Source organism: Chaetura pelagica, unplaced genomic scaffold (genome assembly GCF_000747805.2).
Source record: "Chaetura pelagica isolate M959 unplaced genomic scaffold, ChaPel_1.0 scaffold79, whole genome shotgun sequence".
NCBI classification, from domain to species: Eukaryota; Metazoa; Chordata; class Aves; order Apodiformes; family Apodidae; genus Chaetura; species Chaetura pelagica.
In genome coordinates, this window is record NW_009969339.1 from 6,443,690 (window position 1) to 6,460,834 (window position 17,145).

General features: G+C 38.6%; 1 protein-coding gene across 2 annotated transcripts in view; it reads right to left on the minus strand.

Moving 5' to 3' along the window:
* BRAF (B-Raf proto-oncogene, serine/threonine kinase) overlaps positions 1-17,145 on the minus strand; it is a 63,696-nt gene that overhangs the window by 29,319 nt on the left and 17,232 nt on the right. For both annotated transcript variants that reach the window (XM_010005827.1, XM_010005825.1), the window contains exons 3-6: positions 6,752-6,855; positions 5,900-6,002; positions 4,475-4,623; positions 3,243-3,362 (exon numbers count right to left, since the gene is read on the minus strand). In XM_010005827.1, coding sequence (XP_010004129.1) covers positions 3,243-3,362; positions 4,475-4,623; positions 5,900-6,002; positions 6,752-6,855 — 476 coding nt within the window. The remainder of the gene's footprint in view (positions 1-3,242; positions 3,363-4,474; positions 4,624-5,899; positions 6,003-6,751; positions 6,856-17,145) is intronic.

Below are 17,145 nucleotides of genomic sequence, written 5' to 3' on the forward strand. Positions count from 1 at the left end.
TTCAGTTTCTAGGAGTCCAACCTGCCCCTGTGCTACTCCAAGTCTGCCTGTGTGCCCCCTTGCCACCCACTCCACAGGTTACTGACCCTGCCATAATATCTGTCTCATGAGTTTGCCCAACAGCACAACATCTGAGGGAACAGATCGAAGTTGGAAAAGACAACTTTGGAATATTTTTAATAGTTCACCTCTCCCCTTGTCATGTTATCTGTTAGATCCAGGGAATCGGGTTCACAGAAATTCTGTGCTCATATTTTACGAGCAAAGATACAGAAGAAACTTTACAATAGTGCAATGAATGAAATGAATACAATGTATTATATACAGTTTGTGTACTTCAATTTTATTACAAATGGCTATTATTAGGGAGACCTACACTTTAAAAAATTATTTCCAGTTAAGTGCAGATTATAACTAAAATGACAGCTTTGGCACAATGGGATAGGGCAAACCGAAAGAACTGAAATGGAACAAATAACCTAACGTGGTGTGACATATTTTTATAAGGGGTTCAGAAATGTGCAGGTGGGACTATCAGTGCTCCCTTATTTTGGGCTGCAATGCCTAGAGGGACTGCCTATGGCTTACAGGTGGAAGAATAAAAGGCTACAGGACTGGATTGCTGCAGGATGTTACACATGAGCTAAGTGAAACAAAGTTCTCCAGCATGTTGTAGCTTTTATATAATGATGTCCAAAGGTCTTTTCCTTCATGTCTCTTTCCAACTTCTCCATTTGATCCCTTTCTTGACAATTTCTCAGCATGTCACACAGGCCTTTGCTCTTGAGCTTGTCTTGCAACACAAACTCTTCCTTTCTTTGGGCACTTTGCTTGCTGCTGGAATCCCTTCACAAGGCTAAAGATGAAGATGAATGTTTGCCTTCTCTTTCCTCAGGTTTACCAAATGATTAGTAACATCCCTTCCTCTCTGGGCTGTGCCATGCAAGATGCTAGGAGGACAGAGAAATCAAAAGAGCAATTATTAAACTAATAAGGGTTAATGTGCTAGTTCCTCGTATTTTCAATCTTATTGCCCAAATCTCAAGTTTCAATCCCTTACTCTCTTCCCAGAAAAGATAACATCAAATATCAGATAATTTTCTTTTATTCAACAGCTGAACTGTTGTCCCCTATTGTAGCAGTGCCCTTTAACAAAACTGTGGGTAAGCATATTTTTTTATAGAAAAGGCTGACTTTAATTTTATTTTTTTTTAAGTAAAAACCAAAATTAAAAGTAGAAAGCCATAAATCTTCTACAGGTCTTACCACCATAAACATTTACAGATTTTTTTTTTTTTTTTTTACTGTTTTACTTAGGAAAAGTTTCTTAACTTCAGCTGGCAAGTATATTTAAATATTAACATTTTTATACATGTGAAGTTAAAAACATTAAAGCATTAATCAGCTTCAGCCTCAGTTCTTCCCTTCAGTTTTTACTTCACAAAACTAAGACTGTCTGAAGTAGTGCAGGTACCAATTAAGATAATCCATCCTGTTGTATCCTCATAAACCAGTAAGAAAGCACAAATGTGAGGCAGAAGCAACTGAAAAGTAGGAAAATTTAGCATATACCAGTATTAGGATTGGGGCTATATAGTTACAGTTTTTTTTTTTTTTTTTACTGTTTTACTTAGGAAAAGTTTCTTAACTTCAGCTGGCAAGTATATTTAAATATTAACATTTTTATACATGTGAAGTTAAAAACATTAAAGCATTAATCAGCTTCAGCCTCAGTTCTTCCCTTCAGTTTTTACTTCACAAAACTAAGACTGTCTGAAGTAGTGCAGGTACCAATTAAGATAATCCATCCTGTTGTATCCTCATAAACCAGTAAGAAAGCACAAATGTGAGGCAGAAGCAACTGAAAAGTAGGAAAATTTAGCATATACCAGTATTAGGATTGGGGCTATATAGTGCCTTTGGCATTCACAAGCATTTAGCACAGTTGGTATAAACAAGCTTCTTCACAGATTAACAGTTCTAGCCTGGTTATAATTTCAGCTGTACCATGGGAAAGGCAGAGCCTGATTAGCTTGGAGAACCACAGAAACAGCCTTATCCACAATTAGCTGCACTAACAATATCCACAGAATATAAAGGTAACATCCACTAGCTGGAAGAGACACTTCCAAATTGACTTGAAGCTGCACAAATTAGTACATCAGATCTCTGTGAACTTACCAAATTAGGTTCCCTCTGCAAGACTATCATCTGTTTTCCTGGGAGGCATCATATTAATCTTTCATAAAACAGTCTTGACTGTCCAGAGAATTTCGCTTCTAGTTAAGAGTCCATAGGTGCCTCTGTAGCTTCCAGTTGTGTTTCTGCTTTAGTTTGGGCACAAAGCTCACTATTCCAAGAGAGACTCTCTGCCAAATTCAGTTTGTCTCCATGTAGCACACATGTCCTAGGAATGTTTTTCTGAAGGCTTCCATATTTGGTGTTCTTAATAAACCTGCATCAGGTTTCTTGACGTCGATACACATCCTTCAGTTACTCTTTCCTTGAGTTTTGTTGAACTGTCTAGTGCTGGCTGGTGTCAGTAATCTCTCAGCTACTGGGAACAAAATCTAAATATGATCACTTATCTCTCCAACAAAGAGAGGGTCCAGAATCTTTGTTGAAAATACAAAGGATGGAGGCTGTGGTCAGTTTTAGAAGTCTTATTTTACAAAACCTGGATCTGTAGCAAACAGATACTGGTGATATATCACAACATCTAAACAGAAGTAAAAGAGCTAGCCAGGAGGTTACTAAAGCAATACATATGTGGAAAAGCCACTAAAGCAGTATTGTGAACTGGGGATTGGCATCTGTTCACACCCATCTCATAGTGGTGTGACTTATTCTGGAACAGAGGTGGGTCACTTCAAGGAAAATAAACTGTAGTTTCGTAAACCAAACTAAAAGAGTTTGTAACTATATAGTTTTGGGTCCTGCTAATTTTAATTATAAAATCTTTCCAGTTTAGACCAGGTCTAAGCTACCATGCAGAAGAAATCAGTTTAATAGGTAAAACCCCAATTCTACAGACACTTATGTACATGTTTCATTTAGGTTCAGTACTAATTTATATAATTAACGTGAATTAAAATATTCACTTCTTTAAAGTACTGGTGAATATATTCGCAAGACAAGCCAGATTACAAAAAATGTAGAGAGTTGCAAATCAGTATTTTGAGTGTTTCTAAGCATACAGCACTGAAATGTTATGTTAATAAACAGCAGGAATAAGGTCATACCCAACAGAATCTGAGGGGGGCACTGAGGGGTACGATCCAGATGCTGGGGTGGTCTCTCCTAAGGAGGCCTCCTCCTGCGGTATGGGGTGATGTTCAAAGAACTTGGAGACAAACAGCAAACTGTGAGGCAAGAACAAAACAAAAACAACCTAACTTGTGTTTTGAAGCTCCTGGGTTTTGCACAACACCCAAAGATTGAAAAAAATCAACAAAAACCAAAACCCTCACTGATCACATTATAAATTTTAAAATAAAGACTACAACTAGCACATTAGTCTTCAAGATTTGTTAAAAAAATTATTTACTTGGCAAAGGGTCATAAGATCATGCCTTAAACATACCTTTGTGGACATTTAAAAAAATATATCTTTTAGTTGAAATTGCAAACATCTGGTTTCCCAAGAATGCACAATTTATACATATCTGTTGAGCATATGAACTTACTTTAGTGTCTGCACTGATGCAATGCCAAAAACCAAATCAACAGAACTATGCTATCCATAAGCCCTGAGCACAAACTTTCAAGATGCTCAAGGAAACAGATACAAATATCAACATAAGCAGAAATTAAACCTATTTGTGAAGTAAAAACTAGCATTTTAAATTATTCCTTACATGAAAGTCTATTTAAAAGACTTAACAGCCATTGATACCAATACAGAACACAGCCAACTTACACTAGATCCTTAACTGACAGTACTTCAGCAAATAGATCAATAATTAAATTCAAGAACACACGACTGTTTGGGACACTCTTATGTTCCTTACTTAGGCAACAAAATCACTAATAGATTTCTTTTCACTCACTGTAAAACCAACTGCAATTTCACCGTACCAAACTAGTGTCTCAACATTTTTTTCCTGTTGAAGAGACTAAGCTCTCATCTAAACCCACATCTAAGCATTCAAGGGCCCTAGTCATCACGTAATAAAGAACCAGTTTTGATTAAGAATAACAACTGTGAACAACAAGAAGCCTGTCTGATACAGTCAAGTGCTCAACCACCCCATTCATGCTTCAAAGAAAGCATTTCATAGTCCAACAAAAAAAAATATGAACTGGTTGTCTGAGGCAGAACAGAGAGAACACGAATTATGCAGTCTCACAAGAACAGCTGAATGCCTATATTTTTTCCCTCTGAATTCCTGAATTACAGATTTAACGTAAGAAATCACGGAGAGATGTAAGCTTAATAAAAGGCTCAACTGGAAAAGTAGTTGTGATTACTTACTCAAGTTGGTCATAATTAACACACATCAGTGGCACTTCTGTACTACAGCGCTGGTGGAATTTGTAGCCACACGTCTGGCACCGGAATCCCTGGAAAAGCAGCTTTCGACAAAAGTCGCAGAACGCTAACGTGAAGAATGTTTTTCGTACCTACATTGTCAAAAATAAAAAGGAGTCCATCTGTAAGCCTCAGACAGGTTATTTGCTTTAACCTCCCTCAAATACAAGCCTCCTTCTTGATGCTGGAAGCACAGTTTTGCGTATCAAACACGTTTCCACAAAAGATTGTCTCCTTTTTGAAACAGTCTTCATGCATTAAAATTTTCTTTTATGGTAATTAATCTGTTCATTGGAATTAATGCTTCACTTCATTAGCAGCAAGAAAAACAGCAACAAATCTGAAGCAAAACACTGCACTATTACCACATTAGAGACATACAGTCAGAATTTAATTGGAGACAACCTATAATAACAAAAGCTGCTGCTGAAACATTGTATAAGCTTCTTATTTTTTTTCCAGGAACCAAATGACATTTATATCCAACAATAACAGGACTGGAAATATATATATGGCTTCTATATATGGTTACATACATAGTTGCAACTTGGAATATTGACATTCAGAAACATTTACAATTGCCAAAGAGTGAACATATATTATTTCCATATAATAGGGAGGGAAATAGTTTGGTTTCAATTTAAAGTTTAGCAATACTTGGCATACAGCTACATTCTAATTTTAATATTATGTGTAATAATCAAAATTTTAGAAGGATATGAAGAAAATTATAAGCCTTTCACCTAATAGCCATACCCAAACTAGCTTCTTTGAAACTAGCTAGTTTAAGTAGCTTGCAAATACATTTTTAAGTTATTTTTTTTAATAAAAGGTATTTCTTCTCAATGTGACAAACATTATTTCCAGGATTTTGTATGTAGCTGGAACTGTTTAGATGGATTCTGTTTAGCAGCTTCATTTACTTGGTGTCTTATCAGGTCAAAACATATTTGTGCACTAGCATCACTGATGATGTCAGCACCACTATGGGAATAGTTAGTTCATTAGTTAATTGTTACTGTAGAGCCAGCAAGGAGGCCCAGAATACATCTTATAGATACAGCAATACAAAAATAGTAGATTATTATTACAGCTCTGCACTGCAGTGCTGATTTAACCCCTCTACACTTATAGATTTCAGAGGTTATATTCCATCCAAATGTGAAAGTTTTAAGGGTGCTCAAGTACTCTAACATTACTTATTTCAATTATGAATCTAACTCACTTAAGCTACTGTGATTAAAAATTTCTTTTGCAACTCCCACCACATCCCACAGATATAAAACAGAATTCAAAGTTGTTAATTTGAATTTGACAGTACAAAGATAATTTAACTCTACTCAACATGTCTTAAAAAACAGTACTTACAAAATTGTGTGTTGTGAGTGGCACATTCTCCAAGACTTCCACATGCAGCTCCTCTCCTGTGAGCCAGGAAATGTCCGTGTCCCAGCCAATTGGCTTCTTCTCTCTAAAGTGTAAATAAGGCTTTAATTAGCACCAGCACATAGGTCCTTGTAGGTCTTCCGCAGAAGATGTGGGATCACATAAGTCACACCATGGCAGTTTGCTACCCAGTCTCTTACTTCAGGAAACTTAAAAGACATTAAGCTCAGCACATTCCAAGGAGAAAACACCTTCCCTGGACAAACTGCATGACCAAAATGCACTTTTTTCAATCAGCTACAGTATTGGCATTTTCCTTGGTTCCAAGGTGACCAATACCTTTCTGATTAAAGTTCTTGTGAAAGTACCCATTCCACAAGAGTTCCAAAGAGTTGGCTAATTTTGACGCACTAAAGATAATCTACAAACTTGTTAAGGTTGGAAATTCAGTTCTCCCTCCCTCCCCCCAGAACTCTATATTAAGAATGCACTATACCAAGTCAAATAAAACAAACAAACAAAAAAGTTATGAAACCTATTTAATACTTGTTTGGCTAGCACTAGCTTGAGTTTTGTTAATGAGAGTTTTGCCAGTAGTCCATAAGCTCATATTACTCTATATTATGCCTGTTCTTGAAGTGATTAAATCTTTTTTCTAGGAGTTTGCCATTCTTCTGAAGAAGACATATATTCAAGGCACGAATTGTTTTAGTGTAAAATATCATACCATTCTGAACTTTTAAAGTGACTTGCACAATGGTGGATAGAACTGGCCATACTGAGTAATTCCAAGAAGAGATTCTAAGAGCAAAAACCATCACACACAAACCATACCCATCTTGTATCCTGTAAACAGCACAGCATTCTGGAATAAGACCTCTCATCATCAGAGCTTTCTTTAAGCTGTCTCGGACTGTTACCCCACATCTTGCTGGAACCTAGAGGTCAAATATAAAATAAATTAATTAAAACAAGTTCCAACTTATCCCCCCAAACTGATGCAAACATCTTAAAACTCTCAAATGCTACACCCCACTTTTCACAATGCTTTAGAGAAAGCCAGGTAAGAGTTTTTAAAAATCTTTTTTGTACCGTGGAAAATTTTGTTGGTGAATCGTGTACAAGCAATCTAGCTCAGAAATAATAAGCCCTACATTTCTATTAATGTTTGGAATGAAGTTTTGACCCAACTCTGTAAGTGACTTTTCAACTATTTAAATCTTGAAAAAGTGGAGTGACAGCACACAGATCGCTAATAAATACATACATGTATAAGAAGTTCAGACCAAGCTGTAAAATTGAGGCAACATGCCAAGTGAAACTGAAATGAAAGAATTAACTTGGACTGCACTAATAAAACACATTATGATAAAATGTATACATTTTATTTTCTATTTCTAAAATAGAAGATAAGCATGCAAACAAGCAAACTATACAAAGTACAAATATTTTCCTTGCCTCTGCTCTATTCTAGCTGTAGACATATCTTACATCATCTCCAGGTGTACCTGTGATTTAACAGTGTATAGTGTCAAGCTATAAAAACAGAACAATACATAACCTGGTGCTTAAGTGTAGATAAGGTGTTGAGTACCACCCACTTACTATTTCTAGAATTAAATAATAAAAACATGTAACACTTAAGTTGGTATAAACACTGGGACATCTGTAATCACAGACAGCACCCCAAACATGAAAAGAAAAAAACACAGACTTAACTTTAACCAAAAAAGTCTGCCTGAACACCTCAGGCTCAATTCCTGCTTGCTAGTGGCCTAAGCCAGAGCCCTTGGTAGCCAAAAGTGGTGTCTTAATCAGCTTCAACCAGCTTTGGACTGGAGCCTAGCTTTTGCTCCTTGCACTTAAATTTCCATGGGTATTTAGGAGTCCTATGTCCTACTGAAGGATGATAGTGAAAAGCAGCAGTCTATTTCAGGTAGCTCTGTGAACACCACTTGAGGTTACACTATATACTGCATTTCTAGAACTCAAACATATGCTCTCTCAGAAGAGAGAAATTAAAGAAATATTTTGCTTCACAGTCTTCCTCCCACTAATATGAAAGTGCTTCTTACAGGATATTTGTGCATTTTATCTGGTCAACATATAAACATTTAAAAAAAGATAATTTCTACTAGTTCCTTGTAAAAAACATCCTCTGGCATACTGCTCTACCATCTTTATGTTAATCCTTAAGTGACTTTGTTTTGCACATTCCATTACTTCTTAATGCACCTTCTTATTAGTCTAAGTAACAACTTCCCATCCTAAAACCTAAAACTGTGGCTTTCACTCATATGTCATTTGTCCAGCAAAAAACCTCTTTTACTGTTACTAATACCTGTTGCTGATATTAAGAGAGAGCCTGGGAACACATACTACTGTCGATGTTGTCAACAACTTTCCATTGTAAAGCTCAGCCCTCTGTTGCTCAAGTCTTTATTAAACTAATTGTTCACACTGAAAGCAGCTGTTCACAGAGTTGCTCTGCAATCTGTAACCCCTGCTCCTGACCCCCGGCAACATGGTGAGCATAACCAATGCCATTCTATGAGGCAAGCAGCCATTTGCTGTAACCAAGTGGGTCACACATTTGTTGTCTTTCCCTCATTAGGCCCTGAAGGTCCTACGAAGTAAGTAGACAAACCACACAGATTTCTTCTTCCTCTCCCCACCATCTTCAAGGTTCCTAGGCACCAGGCTGATTACTTCTTTTCTTTTTGCTCTTGAAGGTCACAGGCGCTAGGGGCCAGCAGGTGGTGGTGACAGCCCCATTACAGAACAGGGACATGTAACCAGCACCCAGATCACTGTCTGTAAGATCAAGCAGTTACCAGTCCTAAGGGGGAGGGAACCTGGAGTGGAGCTGCTGCAGGACAGTGAGATCTCAAACCAGGACAGAGATGCAGGGTCTGCTGTGGCCAGGGACATGCCTCCATCATCCTCTGCCTTCTCCCAGAATTGAAGGAGTGACTCGTACCCTTTTATAAGAATTTCCAGTCTAGATTGTGATTGTTATATTGATACAGCAAACTATGTATTAAATATTTGACCCAAGCTGCAGAGGGTTTAGGTGATTAGAAGTTATCAGCTAAGTTGTACTATATATTTTCTGTTATACTACTTGCAAATTGTACCATATTGATTCTGCTTGTAGAAATCCTGTGCCATTCTAATAATAAATTCTGTGCTACACTAATCATAATATCCTATTAAGAAAATAAAGCTTTAATTGTAACTACAATCTAGTGCCATCATCATTCTGCCAAGGATCTCTCTGTCCATCCCCTCAGTGTCAGGTGACAAGTCCTCCCTACCTCCAACACATATTTACAACAACAGAGTGAATATTTTCAAGAATTTGACTAAAATCTCTGAGGAATGCAGAAGTGTATTTCAACCTCCAACACACATCAGGTCCAATTACAAGCTATTTCAAAACAAACAAACAAGCGTGCTTTGGCTCACAGCTATTTCTCCTCTAAGCACAGCTCCCATTGGCTTGAGGTAGCACCTCCACAGAAGTTTCAGGTCTACCCTTCCAGCAACCTCTGTTACTTCACCACTGATACTCACAGTGGAAGATGACAGTCAAATATTGAGAAGCTGACTGACTGCAGGGGAAAAAGGGGAATTAAGAGAGACAGGGAAGTGGTTGGGCATGAAAGAGGAGAAATGGGAGAGACAAGATACCAGCGAAAGCTTCTGTATCCTGGGAGAGGCCATTGCCATCAGTTGGTGGGAAGCAACCAAGCAGGACAGAGGACAGACAGACTGAAGAGCTCAATGAGGCAGAGGGCAGGAAACAAAGATATGATGAACTACCACATAGAGGAGAACTGGATGAAACAGCTGGGGAGGCACATTCTGAACAGAAAATTTTATGCTGCAGCTAGAAAAAAAGATGGCTCATTTTGGACAAGGAGCACAAAGGGGAAGGGCCTGCCTAAGAGAGACATTAGAACTGTGCATAGAGGGGGGAGAGGTTCTAGCTTAGGCAGAAAACTTCAAGTCAGTAAGTATAAAAAAAAAAAAACAGGGTAGTAAAATCTAACTTGGTGAGGGAATGGAACAAGACAAGGAGGAAGAGCCAAGCAGTGGAAAAGTGCCTAACATGAAAGATGAAGATGAAAAAAGGAAGGAGTCTTGTGTTCACTGGAAGACATTTTCTTCCTCCAGCACTGTTCCTCCATAAAGGGCAAGAACATCCTCCAGTATCCCATGAAGCCAAAATCTGCATCAGGAACCATCAAGTTCCAACTCTATTAATGCACTACACTGGTGTAAACAATGCCACTTCAGATTATTTTAAATTTATTTTTCTTTTTAATTTTGCTCAAAACAAGGCCTATGAAGTTACAGACTTCCTTTTAAGAGATCAATAAAGTCAGAAAGGAACGCTCTCAGAACTTGTGAAGTATCAGAATTAAGGTTGCCTACAGCAATGCAACAGGACTCAAAAAAAATGTGCATGAAATATCTTGTTCACCAATAACTTACTATTCCTCAGTATTGCTTCCCCAAGTTTCCTTCATTAAAATCCCAGCCATATTTATGCAACTTGCTGTTAGAAACATGGATAGAACATTTGTTCTCTTCACTGCCATTTGCAACAAGGGTAGTAAAATCTAAATCTTGGTGAGGGAATGGAACAAGACAAGGAGGAAGAGCCAAGCAGTGGAAAAGTGCCTAACATGAAAGATGAAGATGAAAAAAGGAAGGAGTCTTGTGTTCACTGGAAGACATTTTCTTCCTCCAGCACTGTTCCTCCATAAAGGGCAAGAACATCCTCCAGTATCCCATGAAGCCAAAATCTGCATCAGGAACCATCAAGTTCCAACTCTATTAATGCACTACACTGGTGTAAACAATGCCACTTCAGATTATTTTAAATTTATTTTTCTTTTTAATTTTGCTCAAAACAAGGCCTATGAAGTTACAGACTTCCTTTTAAGAGATCAATAAAGTCAGAAAGGAACGCTCTCAGAACTTGTGAAGTATCAGAATTAAGGTTGCCTACAGCAATGCAACAGGACTCAAAAAAAATGTGCATGAAGTATCTTGTTCACCAATAACTTACTATTCCTCAGTATTGCTTCCCCAAGTTTCCTTCATTAAAATCCCAGCCATATTTATGCAACTTGCTGTTAGAAACATGGATAGAACATTTGTTCTCTTCACTGCCATTTGCAACAAGATCCAGCTAAAAAACAGGGAACTGCTTGGATTGCTTTCAAAAATCACCAGGATCCTGAATCAGCATCATATTTAGAACATTCTCTTACAGAACTCTTGAGCAGAAAAACAGAAGGCTAAATTAAAAGAACAAAATACTAGAATAAATCTCTGTAGTATTGATTAATCATTTTCCCAGACTGGTACAGTATGGTCTATCACCATCTGCTCATGCAGCCCTTCAGCCCCCTCCTTCAGTACTTACCAGCACCTGCTGTAAAGCAGAAATGTCACCCTGCAAAGCATTTCCTCTAAAACCTTTCCTTCCCCAAATCGTGGCAAAGTTAAAGAAAAATCTCACTCCAAGAAAGTGGTTTGGAGAGCGACTCAATCTTAAGAAAAAACAAACAAATAAGCAAACAATTTTTTTTTTCCCCAGCTAACAGACAGAATCCCTGAAGCAGGAGTTCCATAATAGCATCCTACTCACTCCCAGCTGGAGGGATGGCGTGTGGCCCCACACCCTGGGAGCGGAGGGAGCAGGAGCCCCAGCACAAAGCAGCCCCTTGATCCGCTGAGCCACCAGGCTGCTTGCCAGGAGCCAGCTCCAGCACAGCAGGCAGGCACCAAAGTGGGCTTATCAATTCCATCAAGAGTTTTGACAAAATCCCCACAGAGCATTTAAACTGAATCACATCAGCTTTTTTTTGACAAAATTGGTTCCCCATGAGAAAATTTCTGATCTACTCCAAAACATGCACTATTATGACTGTAATCCAGTAAACTGAACAAATTTTGCATTTTATTGAAACAAAGAATGCTCAGCAAAATCATGGAGCAGATCCTCCTGAAGGCTCTGCTAAGGCACATGGAGAATGTGCAGGTGATTGGCGGCAACTAACATGGCCTTACCAAGGGCAAATCTTGCCTGACAAATATGGTGGCCTTTTACAATGGGGTCACAGCGTTGGAGGACAAAGGGAGTGGAACTGATGTCATCTACATGGACTCGTGCAAAGTGTTTAACACTGTCCCACACAACATCCTGGTCTCTAAATTAGAAAGATAAGGATTTGATGGATGGACCACCGAGCAGGTAAGAAATTGGCTGGCTGGTAGCACTCAAAGAATAGTGGTCAACAGCTCAATGTCCAAATGGAGACCAGAGATGAGTGGCATTCCCCAAGAGTCAGTACTGGGAACAGAGCTGTTCAACATCTTTGTCAGCAACAGGAACAGTGGAATTGAGTGCACCCTCAGCAAGTCTGCTGACGACACCAAGCTGCGTGGTGTTGTCAGCACACTGGAGGGGAGGGAGGTCACCCAGGGAGGACCTTGACAGGCTTAAGAGGTGGGCCTATGACAACCTCATGAAGTTCAACAAGGCCAAGTGAAAGGCCCTGCACCTGTGTCAGGACAATCCCAAGCACAATTATAGTCTGGGTGGATAATGGATTGAAAACAACCCCAAGGAAAATACTTAGGGGTCTTGGTTGATGAGAAGCTCAACATGAACAGCAAATGCATGCTTGCACCCCAAAAGGCCAACCATGTCCTGGGCTGCATCAAAAGAAGCATGGCTGGCAGGTCAAGGGAGGTGATTCTGCCCCTTTACTCAGCTCTTGTGAGACCCCACCTGGAGTACTATGTCCAGCTCTGGAGCCCCCAACACAAGGAGGACATGGAGCTCTTGAAGAGAGTCTAAAGAAAGGCTACAAAGATGATTAAAGGGCTGGAGGACCACCCCTATGCAAACAGGCTGAGAGAATTGGGCTTGTTCAGCCTGGAGAAAAGAAGGCTCTGGCAAGACCTTAGAGCAGCCTTCCAGTACCTGAAGAGATGACAGGAAAGCTGGGGAGGGACTTTTTACAAGGGCTTGTAGTGATAGGACGAGGAGTAATGGCTTTAAGTTGGAAAAGGGTAGATTTAGGGTAGACATTAGGAAGAAATTCTTCACTATGAGAGTGGTGAGACATTGAAACACATTGTCCGAAGAAGTTGTGGCTGCCCCCTCCCTGGAAGTGTTCAAGGACAGGTTGGATGCGACTCTGAGCAATCTGATCAAGTGGGAAGTGGCCCTGCCCACAGCAGGGGGTTTGGAATTAGATAATTTTTCAGGTCCCACACAAACCATTCTATGATTCCGTGAATATTATTTCAAACTCATTTTGTCCATGTCCATCCATTATCTTTTGATTCCTCTGTTTTGTTACTAAGTGAATCTAAATGTTTCACAACAGTTACCACCTAGAAATTAATGCTACTGATAAGGGAATCTGATTACAAATTCTACTTGCTAAGGGTCCTAAGATTTGTAGATCAGAAAAAGTTTAGGTTTGTAATTCAACAATTTTCAAAAGTGAAGAGCATGAAAGAGTATGGGCTATACAATGCAGAAGCTGCCAACAGAGATGTCTTCAGTGCTTGTCTTAATAATATACCAGAGAAAGTAATTGTGCATCTTAAGCTGGGAAAGCAGTGATTCAGAATGACACCAAAACACATGCTTGGCTTTGCAAATGTGAAGTCCCAAGGAAAAGAATGAAAGATTAGATAGATTAAAGAGATTTATAGAACTCATTTTTTTACTCATGTAAATTATTTCTGTGGACAGTAAGTATTCATAACATTATTGATACATACTTAGTACTGCAGCCACAAGCATTTAAGCAATACATAATAAATAATTTATTTCTATAAATCAGGTCATTCCCAAATCTGTAAGAAATTTAGGGCTACATCCTTAAATAACTCTTACATCACTGTTCTAACATCAGAGCAGAAACTGGCATACTCTCAGCAAGTTAAAAATGCTTCCTTACACCAGTGCAGTTTCCAATATCTTACAGCAACAAAGAGACTGAGAAGCACTTAAAAAATCAATGTTAAGGTATTCTCTGAAAGTTAAGAGGCTGGACAGCTCTGAATATCTAGTATTACACTTCTAAAATCTAGTTGGCTGGTTTAGTTTTTTCTTCAGCCTAGCTCACTTCAGCCAAGTGTTACGCATGTAGGCATATAAGGTATGTATAACATACCTTAGAGTTTCAGAAAAAATTCTGAACAGAGTACTGGGTACAACAGCAAGAATATTCCAAGCAGTATGGATTTTGAAATATCACTTCAAAGTACTGATTCACTTAACACATACACCTTGAAAGATCCCACTTTTTTCCCCCTGGTGTCTTTATGACCAAAAAATGCCAGCAATATGCTCACAAAATTCCATATGTTGGGAGATAAATGAACTAAGCTATCATTTTGCTGAAGTTTTGCCTCCTGATACATTAGGTTTTCTTGTAACAATCTAAACATGAAATCCATATTTAGTTTTTCATCTAAGTATGAAGGACACATGTTTAACCAAAGTAGTCAGTCACTTTTACAGCACTAACAGATAAAATTAACCCTTCTGTTGCAAAGAGGACATAAGATGATAATGAACACCCCAACCTCTATAAAATGAAGAACTTGGCCTTCAGATACAACTGTTCGGGATTTCATTAAGCTTTGAACAACTTCAAGGAGAAAGTAGCATTTAGGAATATATGTCGTAATGGAGCATATTAGTTAAGACAAATAGGAGACAGCTCAATTGAATTGAATCTTCTTTCCAAGGAAATCTGAACTGAATTTACCCATTTTACAACTCCAAAAATGCATCCCATTTAACTTGCAAAGGCATGGGTTACCAGCATCCACTTGCAACTCCAACACAATAAAGGAGTACTCATCTGTAGAATGGACCAATTTATGTCAAGATCTGCTCAAGAGTGGCATCACTAAACCATATTGGATCAAAGTTGCCTAGTCAATAGCAGCCTCCACACTACAATTTTTTTCAAGCTTTTGAGGGACAGCTCAAATTGTGTCAAATGTGGATCATTTGTAAGATGACAGTAGGCAGTGGGATCACCATCTTAACGTTTTAGTTAGGGTGACAAAAAAGTCAGCTGGCTGGTCTTCAAACCAAAATTCAAACATACTAGAAATTTAAGTTAGACAATAGTGTAAAAAAATCTTTCTAATGGGTCAGACCCAGAGTCCACTTGCATAGTAACCTGTCTCAGATATCACACTCCAAATGCTTTGAAGGGAGAGGGGCAAGAAACTACAGCACAAGAGCTAGAATTCACACCCCTCTCCAAGCTGCTGCAACTGATTCTAAAAATAAATATCCAGGTAGTATGCACATTCTCTACAGGTAATAAAGCTTTGGTTGGTTAGTTTACTTAAGCAACACAAGAAGCCATACATTTAAGTATAACTTACTAGACATGGGATTACAATATCTCTTCCAATTATTTTCAGATTTGTGACTTGCATTCCATTTCATTGACTGCCTGCCTAGCACATCATGAGATAAAGAAAATACACTCAAAATAATAGTTTCTTCTATCATTCATTGTTTTCTACAGATTTTCCAACTCTTAGGGTAAGAAATCACTAAGATCTCCTTTCTGGAGGAACAGTCTTAAAAAGCAGTGATCAGTTCTGCTTGAGGCATTCCAGATCATAGGTCATTGATTTTATAATAGCGAGTTTTCAATATCGCTTGACTTTGCAATATAAGACTGTGTGTCAATAAAATTGAAGTAGATTAAGTTCTCCTCTCAACACTCTCTACTTTGAATTTATCCAACACTGAGTTTAGCCTGCATGGTGGTTAACACCAGCAAGTAGATGAGCACCACCCAGCTGCTTGATCACTCCCCCCTCACAGGAATGAGAAAGAGAATTGGAAGGACAGAAGCAAGAAAACTCGTAAATTGAGATAAAGACAATTTAATAAGTGAAGGAAAAAAATAAAGGAAAAAAATTTCCTAGTGATGCAGAAAGAATAATTCACCACCAGCAGACTGATGCTCAGCAAGTCCCTAAGCAATAGCAACTTTGGAAAAACTCCCCTCCATTTTGTTGCAGGGGTTGATGCTATATGGCATGGAACACCTTTGATCAGTTGGGATCAGATGTCCCCCCTTCTCAGCCTTCTTGCTAGGAGAAGAGAGAAACAGGGAAGGCCTTGCTCCTGTGCAAGCATGGTTCAGCAATAGCTAACACACTGCTGTCTTACCAGCACTGTTTTGGTCACCAGTCTAAAATGCAGTGCTGTATGGGTACTGCAAAGAAAATTAACCCCACTGAATCCAGACCCCAGGACAGTCTGCTGCAGCACTGCTGCTCACTGTGCTTCACTAAACTCCTCCCAAGGACATGTTCTTCGGGCTTTCCTAGACATGAAGAACTTACACGATAGCTGTAAAGTCTATTCAATGGGACAGCTCCTGTGATGTAATAACATTTTGTTTGCTTATTTACACTATTAAAAAGGTCTTCCATGGTTGAATTTTTCCCAATGAAAACTGGTCATTTAGTTTCTGATTTGATTTTGCCTTACAGCAACAGGACATGTAGGCCAAGAGCACTCCTTGACAATCCAACTATTAAAAAAAATCTAGTAAAGTTTACTTGAAAGTAAGCTACCATTTACTTAATTCTATCAGTCTGTTCACATGGTGCATAAAACTCCAAAACATTCAGATACATTCAGCAAGTGTGGTCTGGCACAGGCTAAAAATGAACTCAATTTCTGCTGAATTTTTAGTTGGTTTTGATTAGAAAAACCTAATAATGTTAAACAACGTATGTAATTAAAAGGAAGAAACTAGTTCAGTCAGCTGCTTGAACATCCTTTCTCTGAATTTTCCTTATACTTGACAGGTGAAACTGGTAGGACAGCTTGAACACCTAGAGAAATCCAGTCCTTACTACTAGGCAAGCTTGAGGCACTAACTCACAGCATAAACTCCTGAAAATAAGATGCAAATCTTAAGTCAAAAGAATTGCATCAAGTAGCAGATTTAACAGAACATTTGAAAGAGTCCAGTTGTGCATGCATGATGAATTCATTTATGCTAAGAATTTAGGTAGGGTAAAAATATCTGATTCTTCCAGTCTTCATGACTGCAGAAAGACCACATGATTGCTTGTCTAATTAAAAGACAGATGTACTAATTAACCAAGGTATGACATGAGTGAGAAACCTGAAATAA